Source organism: Python bivittatus, unplaced genomic scaffold, assembly GCF_059951505.1.
Source record: "Python bivittatus isolate LINGU-HERP-01145 unplaced genomic scaffold, Pbiv_v1 ctg000700_np1212, whole genome shotgun sequence".
NCBI classification, from domain to species: Eukaryota; Metazoa; Chordata; class Lepidosauria; order Squamata; family Pythonidae; genus Python; species Python bivittatus.
Genome location: NW_028277098.1, coordinates 6,441,896 through 6,454,987, shown reverse-complemented (window position 1 = coordinate 6,454,987; position 13,092 = coordinate 6,441,896). Strand labels below are relative to the sequence as shown.

The window sequence follows — 13,092 nt, the reverse complement described above, 5'->3', positions numbered from 1 at the left end:
TGTTACTGCTTCCATTTCTACCCCTTCTATTTGCCAGGAATTGATGGGTCCAGATGCCATGATCTTAGTTTTTTTAATGTTGAGTTTCAAACCAGCTTTCGCACTCTCCTCTTTCACCCTCATCAAGAGGCTCTTTAGTTCTTCTTCACTTTCTGCCATTAGGGTGGTATCGTCTGCATATCTGAGGTTGTTGATGATTCTCCCTGCAATCTTAATTCCGGCTTGTGATTCTTCCAGCCTGGCATTTCTCATGATGTACTCTGCATATAGGTTAAATAAGCAGGGTGACAGTATGCAGCCTTGTCGTACACCTTTCCCTATTTTGAACCAATCGGTTGTTCCATGACCGGTTCTAATTGTTGCTTCTTGGCCTGTATACAGATTTCGCAGGAGACAGGTAAGGTGGTCTGGTACTCCCATCTCTTTAAGAATTTGCCACAGTTCGTTGTGATCCACACAATCAAAGGCTTTTGCATAGTCAATGAAGCAGAAGTAGATATTTTTCTGGAACTCTCGTGCTTTCTCCATGATCCAGCGAATGTTGGCGATTTGATCTCTAGTTCCTCTGCCTCTTCGAAACCCAGCTTGTACATCCGGTAGTTCTCGGTTCATGTATTGCTGAAGCCTAGCTTGTAGGATTTTGAGCATAACCTTGCTAGCATGTGAAATGAGTGCAATTGTGCGATAGTTTGAGCATTCTTTGGCATTGCCCTTCTTTGGAATTGGAATGTAAACTGACCTTTTCCAATCCCGTGGCCACTGTTGCGTTTTCCAAACTTGCTGGCATATTGAGTGCAGCACTTTAACACCATCGTCTTTTAGTATTTTAAATAACTCAGCTGGAATACTGTCATCTCCACTAGCTTTGTTGTTAGCAATGCTTCCTAAGGCCCACTTGACTTCACTCTCTAGGATGTCTGGCTCAAGGTCAGCGATCACACCAGCATGGACATCAGGGACATTAAGATCTTTCTTGTATAGTTCTTCTGTGTATTCTTGCCACCTCTTCTTAATCTCTTCTGCTTCTGTTAGGTCCCTGCCTTTTTTGTCCTTTATCATGCCCATCTTTGCACTAAACGTTCCTTTCATATCTCCAATTTTCTTGAAGAGATCTCTAGTCTTCCCCATTCTATTGTTTTCCTCGATTTCTTTGCATTGTTCATTTAAGAAGGCCTTCTTATTTCTCCTTGCTATTCTCTGGAAATCTGCATTCAGTTGCTTATATCTTTCCCTTTCACCCTTGCTTTTCGCATTCCTTCTTTCCACAGCTATTTGTAAAGCCTCATCAGACAGCCATTTTGCTTTCTTGCATTTCTTTTTCTTTGGGATGGTTTTAGTTGCTGCCTCCTGTACAATGTTACGGACCTCCGTCCATAGTTCTTCAGGCACTCTGTCTACCAAATCTAATCCTCTAAATCTATTCATCACCTTCACTGTGTACTCACAAGGAATATGATCTAAGTCATACCTGAGTGGTCTAGTGGTTTTCCCTACATTCTTCAATTTAAGCCTAAATTTTGCAGTAAGAAGCTCATGATCTGAGCCACAGTCAGCTCCTGGTCTTGTTTTTGCTGTCTGTACAGAGCTTCTCCATCTTTGGCTGCAAAGTATGTAATCAATCTGGTTTCGGTATTGACCATCTGGTGATGTCCATGTGTAGAGTCGTCTCTTGTGTTGTTGGAAAAGAGTGTTTGCTATGACTAGCTTGTTCTCTTGACAGAACTCTATTAGCCTTTGCCCTGCTTCATTTTGTACTCCAAGGCCAAACTTGCCTGTTATTCCGATTACTCCTTGACTTCCTACTTTAGCATTCCAATCCCCTATGATGAAAAGGACATCTTTTTTGGTGCTAGTTCTAGAAGATGTTGTAGGTCTTCATAGAAGCGGTCAACCTCAGCTTCTTCAGCATCAGTGGTTGGGGCATAGACTTGGATGACTGTGATATTGAATGGTTTGCCTTGGATACGCACTGAGATCATTCTGTCGTTTTTGAGGTTGTACCCCATTACTGCCTTTCCTACTCTCTTATTGACTATGATTGCAACTCCATTTCTTCTAAGGGTTTCTTGCCCACAGTAGTAGATATAATGGTCACCCGAATTAAATTCACCCATTCCCGTCCATTTCAGTTCGCTGATTCCCAAGATGTCGATGTTCAGTCTTGTCATCTCATGTTTGACCACATCCAGCTTGCCTTGGTTCATAGATCTTACATTCCAGGTACCTATACAATATTGTTCTTTACAGCATCGGACCTTCTTTTTGCTTCCAGATACATCCACAGCTGAACATCCTTTCGGCTTTGGCCCAGCCGCTTCACTCTTTCTGGAGCTACTTGGAATTGCCCTCCGCTCTTCCCCAGTAGCATATTGGACACCTTCCGACCTGAGGGGCTCATCTTCATTTACTATCACTGCAAATGTGTCTGCAAGTGCATGTGTTCATGCACACACCCACACACCCACAAATATACACCTTCTATGAACTCATTATATGGACCGCTTCGTGGACAAACTTTGGAATGTGAGATAAATACTTTGATGTAAGTTCTGTGTACCATTTTTATAGGTTTATGCTATAAAAATTATGCTAATTTCTCTTCTAATATCATCAAGTCATCTGCAAAACATAAAATGCAGAAGACCTGGTGGTAGGATGAACACAACTGAAGCAGATAGAGAAGTCCACTTCTTAGTATGCTGTACTGCCAACTCCTTGAACAGTCTTGTTCACCCTTCAGCTGTGTTGGGATTCATCTCCCATAATTTCCGGCCAGTATTTCAAGATTTAAAATAATCTACGAATAAAATACTTATTCAAAAGTCTTCCAAGTATGCATGTATTCACTTTTTATGCCACTAGACATTCAAACCACTCCTAGTCATGTACAATTTTTCAAGTATGCAGAGTGCTGCAAGTTAAATACAATGTTTACAAACTATGAATGGTTTTTTCATAGTTCTAGTTTCTGAATGCATGGCTCTGAATAGTAACTCAACCTACTCTTATTACAAATAGATTACTCACGTTTTCCCTGGGACAATTCTGACGGGCATACAACTCTTGCCCATAAAGGCAAATAAGGACACCGTGACCAAGGAAGAGTGACGTCCACATGAAGATGTTAAAAATGGGGTTTTTCCGACGGTCATGGAGAATGAAGTTGAGAACGACTGAAGTAAGGAAATAGTCATTAAGATGGTAACCTCCACTCCCCCCCCACACACACAATTGCATCAGAGCACTAGGAAAATGTGGCAATAATAAACAAATGTAATGCATTACAAGGATAGTCTATCAACTTGAAAATAACACTGGTCAAGATGTAAACTGGATTTTAGACTCCAATATGGGAAATTTAAAGGCAGAACCCATAGCTACTAAGAGGAGGAGAGAACCTTTCACTCTGCTCTCTGAATTGCTTTTTCCTTCTTCTACTCTCACAATGCTCCCCTGAAAATCAGGGACAGACTCCACTCACCCCCACCTGTCCTCCAGTAGTGCTCTATTCCCAACAGACCAATCAATTCCTCCATCAGCTTCAAAACTGGCTCCAGAAAAGAGGGGATGTGATCTGAGATCAGAAGTGGCTTCTGGATCAGAAGTTACAAATGCTAGCCATGCTGGAATCTCAGCAGATTACATTTTGGAAATTAAGCATGTATTATTCAAATTACGTTTTTCCCTCAACATTTTGCTGAAGATACTGCTAGAGAGTAAATTTATTACTTACTTCCAAAACACATGAACATGGAGAACATGACTGGATAGAAGTAACCCAAAGCAATGGCCATGACGTATTCATGTACAACAGCAGAAACCGTGAAAACTGACAGCATAGCAACTACTTTGAATTTTTTTCCAAAGAACTGATGTTGACAGACAAACAAGAGAGAGAAGGATATCCAATTAAAAAATATATATATTTGCATAGCTTCTGGAAATCATCCAAAACTTTCTGATAGCATTCTATATAGAGATATGTAAATGCAGATTCTTTCTCCCTATTTTCTATCAGGAGGTATGCTGTTCCAGGCTCCTTTAGAAGAAATAGTGGTGTAAACATAGCACAAAATGAATAAATATGTGATTTTTCATATTCCTCTGAAAAGAGATTTCCCATTAAGTTTTGTACTGTGCTTAAATATAAGCGCATACCAAATAAAAACACTAAAAAAGAAAACTATTAAATTAAAGGTGATTAAGACAGGCCTACATGTAGAGCCACCCCCCCCCCCCGCAAGTCCTGCTGTGTTGCCTCATTGTGGCAGGAGGTGTTTCTGGGAGTGATGAGTGAAGAATGCTGGGAATGTTTGCCAAGAGTACCTACTGCCAGCAGAGTCACCCAAGGCATGGCAGTCATCCCAGCTGCCCAGCTAAAGCAAGCAGGCACCTATATTGGACAGCAGTGATATAGGAAGAAGCTGGAGGTAGGTGATCACTTTAGAGACAACAGCAGAAGCATCATTTCATTCTGCATGGAAGGAGGCAATGGTAAACCACTCCTGTATTTTACCAAGGAAGCCCCATGGATAGAAAACCTTGGGAAAAATCTACCCATGTGGTTACTAGGAATTGATACCAACTTGTTGGCACATAATCAGTCAATCACCTGTAAAGTTGCCTGCTTACCCAAAGGAAGTCTCTGTAGGCATAGTAATACAGCCAGTCATGTACCACCACATTCCAGGTTCGGTAATAGTTTGCAAAAGATGTAGAATTCCACCAGTCCTAAAAAGGTATAAAAAGGAGCAGAGAATGAAATTCAGAATTGAGGACCACTCTGCCAAGGATCTGCTGCTACTCAAATATTTCAATAGCAACTGAAATATAACCTTCAGATTTCTAAGTTGAGAGTACATTGCAACTTTACACCAGTTTGGTGTAGTGACTAAGGCATCAGGCTAGAAACTGGGAGACCCTGAGTTCTAGTCCCGCCTTAGACACAAAGCCCGCTGGCTGACCTTGGGCCAGTCTCTCAGCCCTAGGAAGCAGGCCATGGCAAGCCACTTCCAAAAGACCTTGCCAAGAAAACTGCAGGGACTAGTCCAGGCATTTGCCAGAAGTCAAGACTGATTCAAAGGCAAAAAAAAAAAAAAAAGTTGCAATTTACATTTCTAATCTATCAAAACACCCTAAAATGGAAGCATACAACTTGATGTCTTCCAGGTCTTTTGGTTTTGCTGGAATAATCAGTAGACAGGAATAAGATAAGGTCTGATCCCAAAGCATATGGAAGACCCCACATTGCCTACCACTGCCCACAAAACTCACTTGCAGTATAAGGAACTCATCTCTCAAAAATTCTTACCAGATTCTTTAAGGCTTGTCCCTTATAAGAATATTAGATCCTTGTAGGGAGAACACTATAAAGTAGATTTGCTGTGGCTCAAGAGCTATTTTTATCATTGTTTTTCTAGGCTGCACAAGTAACTATTACAAGCTTAAAGAAAACAGCAGATTCAGAACAAGCTTCCGTAAGATCATCTGCCATTCAAAGACTTCATCACTTGCCAAGACTAACAAAGCATATTCTTCTTATGCAAAACCATGCCAAGCTACTAAAATAGTTGTTTTAATTCACAAAAACAGACAGCCTAACACATTCAAGGCAAGTCTATATATTTAATACCTCAGTGCAAATGAACAGGAAACTCAGCAGTAACATCCATAGGTATGGGACCTTCTGTTCACTAAAAGTCTGATGCAATCTCTCCCCAAAGGTTTTCAAGGATAGCAATATTCTGGGGCTTTAGTAACTATGTGTATCTATGCACATACATGTACACCCCTATCCATATGTGCATACAGCACAAGCACATGCAATTTCTTTCAAATGGACACTTTTTCCTTCTTGCCAATTATTTGCTATTCAGTACAGTTGTAGTGAACACTTCAGAAAAGGGTGGCAGACGACGAGCGTTGGGCCTCATTTACCTTATAAAACATTCTGTCAGCAAAGCGGAGCACCTCCGCAAAAGCATTAAGCCAGCAATGAAGGAATGCAAAGAAGGTCAGGAACAGAATCAATACACCTGGGAAAGCATTAAAGGGGGGAAAAAGCAGGTTAATTCAGTATGATAAATGCTGCTTATATTTGCAACTTAAGGTTAAAAACAGGCTGCACCTTCAGTGGTCTGAGAGTATCCTAATGACACCCATGAAAACAACAAGTATATACTGTCATTTTTAAGAACCCCACTGCAAGTTACCTTCTGGGGCAGCATTTCTGAAACTGTAAGGTAGCACAGCCCTTGAGTGAACAGATTTCAGCAGCATCCCAGGGACAATGTATGCTGAAAAGTGGGAGTTGGTCTGAGGGCAAGGCTGTAGTGTGCAGATTGGAAGAAAGGGGTGAAAGGGATAAACAGGCAGAGCAAGTAGGTGTTTGGAACAAAGTTTAACAATAAGAAAGGAGGAAATAGTTTATATTTTTAAAACATCTACTTTGAGGAGTTTTCACTTGGACAAGCGGTATCCTTTCTGTAAGTAAAGGGTTACTGAGTGGACAAGAAGAAATATTCACAGTTCTTATGTTTTCTGGCCATGGTGATGGCCAACCCCTCTGTAGAACATCCACATAGCACTGGCACCTATGTAGGAGTGTCTACAGACCAAGCAGAAATGGAGCTAGGAGCATTTGGAGCAGGGGACTTTCTGTCCCTGTGTGGAAAAATGGCAAGAAAAGAGTTTACAGTAACTCAGAAACAATCGGGATAGAAAAAAGGGATGAGAAGGAAGCTGTTATAGGAAGAAGTCAGTATAAAAGTAGGAGAAAGAAAGAATGAAAGAGACTGGGAGTTGTAGAGTTAAGGTGAAAGTCAAACACGAAAGAAGGAATACTTTGAAAGGCTTGTGGGGAAGAAATACAATTTCAGACGGGGGTTTACTCTGTGTAGAATCTCTGGTCAGCAACTGCTGCATAATATGGTGCAGAATTTGATCCCCCATGGTATGGTATATCCAGAAGCAGTGTTTATATTTAATTTAAGGAAACTGGAACTCCCTTGCACAAGAAAGTGATTGGAGTAAGGAATGTAGAAGTTTATTTGTACTTATGTTATTTTAGAAAAGTATAAGGCTGCCCAGCAATACAATGATTAATGTCCTTCTGGTACAAAATCCCTATGAAAGAAATAGTGCTTGTGTTCTGTTATTTGCTCTGATCCTTGAGAGGTCTTCTTCCAACACATATCTAGCATGCCTCACTTGTCCATTTGTTAGCTACTGCATTAGTAATTGTATTGCATTCAAAAGCTTTCACTGAAAGAGCCACAGGCTGATTCACAGGAGCTCACCTGGAAGAATAGAGTTGAAGATGCAAAGAACTAGTCCTCGTAGATTGAAGTGTTCCTGGTTATAATTCCGATACACTGGAATACAGAGTCTTACAAATACGTAGTAGGCATAGAAAAATGAACCAAGAACCTAGGCAAAAGGGAAAACCAAAATCAGTTAACAATCAGAGACATCTGAAAGGAATCACTGAGCAAATAAAAAAAAATATTGACCACCTTTCTCTCTCAAGTGGTCTTTATTTTATTTTACTATTCCTTAGGTTCTAATAGTTCCTAGATGTAGAGAAAAGGGTGGAAAATATACCCCTAAAAGCAAAGAAAGTTATTCAGAAGCTTTTCCTTTGCTGGCTTTGTTTAAATCCTCTACAAGAGTCTTCTACAACCTAGACCTCTCCAGATGATTTTGGGCTATAATTCCAAACCTTGGAGAAGGCTTTCTACAAGTTCCTCAGCTTACCTCTGACGGAGTTTCGGGGTTCTCGGTAGACAAAAGAAAAAGAAAGTCACCCTTGTCTGTGTATGTGTTCCACGCAGGCTCTATAGCACATATATATGCTTACTACGTTGAGCTATTTAAGAGTTGGCATGCCAACAAATGGTGGTCTGGACACTTGTGATGCTTATACACTAACTCCATATAAATGATCCCACGCATGAGATAAATGTATCTACATGGGACTGAGCCCACAGGAAATACTTGCCGCTGTCTGAAAAACCCTATTATTATTGGACTAATATGGCACAGGACAAACAGATAATTTTAATCAAAATTATACTTGGAGTAACACTGGAGTAGATTATCCATTAAATCAGGACTAGTAGCTTCTCTGGTGTCTTTCTGATGTTTAGGACTATGTTTTCCATAAACTGTAACCAGTGTGACAAATGAACATAGATATGGGAATTAATCCAAAGTATTTTGAAGCAACTAGTTGCATATTCCTGCTTTAAATAACAGGTGTTGAGGAGAATTTAATTTATTAATAACTAGATTAATTTTGGAGAAGACCACATCTCACGCCGCAGTCATGGCTAGGGTTTTGATGATTGTTTAGGATGAGATAGCTATATCCCCAGCTGTGGAACAACAAACAATAAGAAGAGCTCAAAGGAAGCATTTTTTAGAGAGGCAGAAAAAAAGAATAAACAAATAGTGTTCTGGGAGCACACCACACCTCAGATAGTAAGTTGTTCCACAGAGCTGTTTTATATGTTAATCCCCAATTAAAACCAAAACTTGTATTGACTGATGAACATGGAAGATTTGTTGAGGTGGAAGTTGAATTACATGGAGTTAAAACTATAGTTCTGGGACTTTATGCTCCAAATGAAGGTAAAGGGCCATGGCAGAAAAGGCCCTCTTCCTAGACCCCACCAGTCGAAATTCCTTGACTGGTGGGGTCCGCAACATGCCCCTTCTGCTGGACTGAGTGGGGTGGGCTGATATACGTGGGTGAGACAGCTCCTCAGATAACCTGGTCCTGTGCCATGAAGGGCTTTAAAGGTAATAACCAATACCTTGAATTGGACCTGGAAACAAGCCAGCAACCAGTGCAGCTCACATAACAGAGGTGTTATATGGACCCCCCTGGGGGCATTCAGAACTGTCCGTACCATTGCATTCTCCACCAGCTGTAGCTTCCGGATACTCTTCGAGGGTAGCCCCACGTAGAGCGCATTGCAGTAATCCAACCGGGAGATGACCAGGGCATGAGTGACCATGCATAGAGCCTCCCGATCCAGGAAGGGGCATAGCTGATGCACAACATGAAGTTGCGCAAAGGCCCTCCTAACCACAACTGCCACCTGCTTTTCAAACAGGAGTAGTGAGTCTAGGAGGACCCTCAGATTATGCACTGGGTCTGTCTGGGGTAGTGCAACCCTGTCAAGAACCAAAGATGATAAACTCCTAGATCCTGAGGCTTCCCATACTCACAGTCACTCTGTCTTACCAGGGTTCAGCTGTAGCCTGTTTTCCCCCATCCAGGCCCCTACAGCCTCCAAGCCCCACAAAAGGGTAGCCACAGCATCACTTAGGTCACCTCATCCCATGGTGCTGGATGATCTCACCCCACGGTTTCATGTAGATGTTAAATAGGAGCAGCGAGAGCACCAAACCCTGAGGCACCCCACAAAGCAGGGGCCGTGGGTTGGACCTCTCGCTCCCTATCAACACTAACTGAGTCTGGCCTTGGAGAAAGGAGCTGAACCAGCACAGAACTGTGCCACCCAGCGCCAGTTCCTGCAGCTGACCCAAAAGGATACCATGGTCGATGGTATCGAAAGCTGCCAAGAGGTCAAGAAGAGTAAGGATGGATGCACTACTGCCATCCCGCTCTCGCCAGAGATAATCTAAAAGTACAACCAATGCTGTTTCTGTCCCATAACTGGGCCTGAAATCTGACTGATAGGGGTCCAGATAATCCGTTTCCTCCAGGATCCTCTGAAGCTGCTATGCAACTACCTTTTCCACCACCTTTCCTAAGAAGGGAAGGTGGGAAACTGGATGAAAATTGTCCAGAAGGGTGGGATCTAGTGATGGTTTCTTGAGAAGGGGGCAGACCAAAGCCTCCTTAAAAAGGTTCAGGAACATCTCCTCCTGTAAGGATGAATTGACCACCACCAGTACCCACCCTAAAGTCACCTCCTTGGTGGTTTTAACCAACCAGGAGGGACAGGGATCTAAAAGACAGGTAGCCGCACTAACAGCCCCGAGGACCCTGTCTACTTCCTCAGGGCCAACAAGATCAAACCATTCCCAGATAACTGGGTAAGTCTGCTTCCCGGGCATCTCCACTGGACCCACCTCATGCTTGGCCTCCAACTGACAACAGTTCTGAGCGATTTTATCCATCCAGGTGTTCAGCAAATTCCTCTGCATGGCCCTGTAGATAGTCCTCTGAGCCCTCCCTACCCAGGAGGGACCGAGTGACCCTGAACAGGGCTGCCAGGTAACACTCCGCGGATGCAATAAGAGCAGAGAAATGATGACATTTCGCCTCCCTTACTGCCACGAGGTAGGCCTTAATAGTGGCTCTGACCCGTGTTTGGACTTGTCTTTAGTTTTCCGCCAGCAGCACTCAAGACATCTCTTGACTCTTTTCAGCTCCCTTAACTCCTTCGTAAACCATGGGGAGTGCCGGGGGCGATGAGCCAAGAGAGGCCACACAGATGTGATCCTGTCCAAGACCCCAGCCACCTCTTTATTCCAGGCTGCAGCCAGGGCCTCCGCTAGACCATGCAGCAAGGCCTCAGGAACAACCCCCAGCTCCCTTTGCAACCCTTGCGGGTCCATCAGTCGCCGGGGGCGGACTGTTCGAATAGGTCCCATCTTCCTGCAGAGAGGGGCAGCATAGGAGAATCTCAAGGCCACCAGGGAGTGGTCTGACCATGACAGAGAGGATAATATCAAATCCCCCACCAGATCACACTGCCACTGCTCTGACAAGAAAACCATATCTGGAGTGTGACCGCTGTCCTGAGTTGGGCCATACATGACCTGGGATAGGCCCACGGCTGCCATGGTAGCCATGAACTCCTGAGCCTCCTTCAAAGCCAACTCTAGGGATGGCAGATTAAAGTCCCCCAAGACCATAAGCCTGGGGAACTCCACTGCCAACCCCAAGATGGCCTCCAGCAGCTCAGACAGGAAGGTTGCTACACAGCAGGGAGGATGGTACAAAAGCAAAACTCCCAACTGATCCCGTGCGCCCAACCTCAGGAACAGGGTCTCACATCCAGCAACTTGTGGAGCAGAGCCCCTGAAGGCCAGCAGAGATTCCAGGATGACCACTGCCACACCCCCTACCCTACCTGGGGTCTTGGCTGGTGCCAAACCCTAAACCCAGCTGGACACAATTCCAAAAGGGCAACACCCCCTTCTGGTGTCAGCCAGGTCTCAGTAATGCATGCCAGGTCGGCCTGCTCCTCCCCAATAAGGTCATGAATAAAGGTGGTCTTATTACTGACCAACCAATCTGGCATTCATCAGCAGCAACTGAAAGCCCAGGCCTCTGTAGGTCTGCTGACCAGGGTCTGGGCTTGAGCCCAGAGGGCCGGAAGACGCCACCAGTATAACACATCAGGGGCATCTTCCTCTGGAACGGCCTGCCCTCTGGCTCCTGTCATAACATCCCATGCCCGTTATGCTAAACAAAAGAATTCTGAATTTGCAAATAAACCAGGTTAGCATATAAATTAAGAAAAGAGAAAGGTAAGAAGATGATTTTGAAACTTCAAGAGAGTGATACTGTATTAACAGAGAACGTGGCTATACAAAAAAATTTTCATCAGTCTTATTCTAACTTGTACAAAGGACATGAAAATTCCCTTGGAAAAAATAGATGTCTATTCAAAAAAACAAAATTTACCAAGGCTTACAGACAACCAAAGACAGATCATGAATGGACGTATAACAATAATGGAAGTTTCTGAAGCTATAAAAAACATGAAACCAGGGAAAGTACCAGGACCAGATGGATTACCAAGTTCTTATTACAAATGCTTTGAGGATGAATTTTTACAGCCCCTCCAAAATATGATGAGCTGTATCCTACAGGGAGGTAAGATGCCAAAATCTTGGAAAGAGGCTAACATAGCACTAATATCTAAAGAGGGACAAGATTTAACTTCAACCAAAAATTATAGACCAATATTACTATGAATGCTGAAGAATTGGTGCTGGAAATGGATTCAGAAACTCTCCAGTGAAGAACCTGAACAATTTTCTTTTTGCCAATTTCAATATAATACAGAGGTTCCAGTTCTGGTTGTAATTTCCACACATCTAGAGGGCACCAGATCATAGAAAACTGGAATAACCGAGCATCTTATGTTGGGCTTGTAATAAGTGATTCAACTTACCTAAGAGAAAGCACAGATTTACTAGGCAGCAAAACTGGCTCTGATTTATTCCAGGGGAAAATAAACTGATATAGATATACACAAACAAGACAGCTAATAAATGCTTTTAAATTCAAGGACTGTTTTCCATGTCAGGTAAAGAAAAATCACTAACCTGTGCAAACTTGGTAGCTACATAGCTCCATCTTATTGTGGGCGTTCTGCAAAGAATATGATATCACATTACCCAACTCTCAAATGGTTTGGTGTCAGTCCATACCATATTTTTAGCAAATATAACTAGATACACTTCCTACATATTGATTGTAACAAACACAATCTAAATTCTATTGCAACACAAGAATATATCAATATATTTCAATTATCTAAGTAGGTAAATTTGTTTGAGATGCATGACATTGTTCACATTGCATGTTTTATTCTGAACTTGACAATTCATTATTATTAATATTGTTATACTTTGACTTTTAAAAAAGAAGTAATTAAACGAATTAACAATTGCTGCTAGAAATATACAGGCAGAGGAATACGGAAAAAGGACCTGGAGGCTTGACATATAAGCAATAACATAAAAACATCTAAAACTTCAATAGGGAACCTTGTACTTTTATTTAAGTTACCATTTTAAATATGAGGTTTGATTAAACAAAATTGTCAGTCTCAGCACCTGTAATCTTGTGCAGTTGAGCTATGTGATCATATCTGCTATAAAAACTGGGAAATTATATTGCATTTTGCAATGATAAAATATTTGCCCAATCCTGCCTCAAGCTCAGTGAGACAACTTTACTGCTATTATCTAATGATAAAAAAGTATAGGCAATTTCTGGTTATGCAAGACCTAACTTGCATACATTCAAAGTTATGCAAATTTTTCAATATACTACATCTATAACTATACCCCACATAAATATTTATGTTACATGCATTA

The 13,092-nt window shown here is 42.2% G+C and overlaps 1 protein-coding gene across 4 annotated transcripts in view; it reads right to left on the bottom strand.

Moving 5' to 3' along the window:
* Positions 1–13,092, bottom strand: part of SOAT1 (sterol O-acyltransferase 1) — a 49,837-nt gene that overhangs the window by 5,819 nt on the left and 30,926 nt on the right. For all 4 annotated transcript variants that reach the window (XM_088153358.1, XM_088153357.1, XM_088153361.1 and 1 more), the window contains 6 exons: positions 12,316–12,361; positions 7,299–7,428; positions 5,938–6,035; positions 4,633–4,731; positions 3,734–3,869; positions 3,028–3,173 (listed from right to left, as the gene is read on the bottom strand). In XM_088153358.1, coding sequence (XP_088009484.1) covers positions 3,028–3,173; positions 3,734–3,869; positions 4,633–4,731; positions 5,938–6,035; positions 7,299–7,428; positions 12,316–12,361 — 655 coding nt within the window. The remainder of the gene's footprint in view (positions 1–3,027; positions 3,174–3,733; positions 3,870–4,632; positions 4,732–5,937; positions 6,036–7,298; positions 7,429–12,315; positions 12,362–13,092) is intronic.